The 1401-nt window shown below is 43.9% G+C and overlaps 1 protein-coding gene across 1 annotated transcript; it reads left to right on the plus strand.

Annotated features, from left to right (window-relative positions):
- The first annotated feature begins 629 nt into the window (after positions 1 to 629).
- Positions 630 to 1094, plus strand: Gm13194 (predicted gene 13194). Its single transcript, XM_030252281.1, has one exon. The coding sequence runs from the start codon at positions 719 to 721 to the stop codon at positions 1088 to 1090; it is 372 nt and encodes a 123-aa protein (XP_030108141.1). The 5' UTR covers positions 630 to 718; the 3' UTR covers positions 1091 to 1094.
- Positions 1095 to 1401: the final 307 nt, after the last annotated feature.

Below are 1401 nucleotides of genomic sequence, written 5' to 3' on the forward strand. Positions count from 1 at the left end.
AGGCAGCGACCCCCAGCACCCAGTTGGCGAGTTTTTATACGGTTTCCAAGGGCAGAATAGAGCATCAGCAACTAGGCACAATATGATTGGCGGAACAGTACACCCTTTAAACTGATTGGTCTTTAGGGACAAGAACTTCCCTTGTCTGAAGGTGGGCAACGTCTGTCCTGGGGAAAGTGTCCCCACCCACAGGCCAGTTCCTGCCCTTTGGTCTGAGAAATGTTAAATAGCCTCTCCCTTCCAGAGGGGCAAGTGTTTCATGACCTTTTCAAAGTTCCTAAACTGACCTTTTCAAGAGGAACTGATCTAAAAGTTTCTCTCTGTTCTGAGAGATCCCGGGGTACATTTGTATAGGGAGTGACCCTGTTTGAATGGTAACTGTTAACTTGTCAGCCATAAGTGCTTACTCATAAAGTCTTGGCCTTACTGGAAAAGTACTAGCTTAGTTGAGATCTCTATGGGAAAAGTTGAGACCTCTGTGGGAAAGAACTAGCTTAGCGGAGAACAAATCTCGATAGATCTTAAAGTCAAGTAGAACAACTAGCTCTAGATTTTAGTGGACAGGTACCTAGCAACCTGTTCTGTTCTTTCTGTACCCAGCCAATATCCTGTTCTTGAGAACAGGGCTTTCCCCAGAAGACTACGCAATCCTACTCCATCCCCCTCCCCATATCCTGCTTCTATTGGGTATAAAACCTGCCTGGGCACTCCTTCGAACATGGTGAACATGCCTAAGACCCGCCAGACATTCTGCAAGAAATGTGGGAAGCACCAACCCCACAAGGTGACACAGTACAAGAAGGGCAAGGATTCTCTGTATGCCCAGAGAAAACGACGTTATGACAGGAAACGGAGTGGCTATGGTGGGCAAACTAAACCTATTTTCTGCAAAAAGGCTAAAACTACAAAGAAGATTGTGCTGACACTGGAGTGCGTTGAGCCCAACTGCAGATCTAAGAGGATGCTAGCTATTAAGAGATGCAAGCATTTTGAATTGGGAGGAAACAAGAAGAGAAAGGGCGGGCTGGTGAGATGGCTCAGTAAGAGTTCAAATCCCAGCAACCACATGGTGGCTCACAACCATCTGTAACGAGATCTGACTCCTTCTTCTGGAGTGTCTGAAGACAGCTACAGTGTACTTACATATAAATAAATAAATACATACATAAATAAGAAGAGAAAGGGCCAAGTGATCCAGTTCTAAGCCGATTTTGTTATGAAGACAATAAAATCTTGACCTTTCAAACCCTTTGATTGCAGTTGGTCTTTTGGGAGGGAATAAATTAAAAGCTTTCAGAAATTTAAAAAAAAAAAGGGGGGGGGCCTGGGAAAAATAAAATTTGTCAGCTTGATCAGACTTTTCTGTAACTTGCTGTCCATTCTTTGTGTTTCTTTCTTTTT

The sequence above is a fragment of the Mus musculus genome, chromosome 2, assembly GCF_000001635.26.
Source record: "Mus musculus strain C57BL/6J chromosome 2, GRCm38.p6 C57BL/6J".
Taxonomy (NCBI): Eukaryota; Metazoa; Chordata; class Mammalia; order Rodentia; family Muridae; genus Mus; species Mus musculus.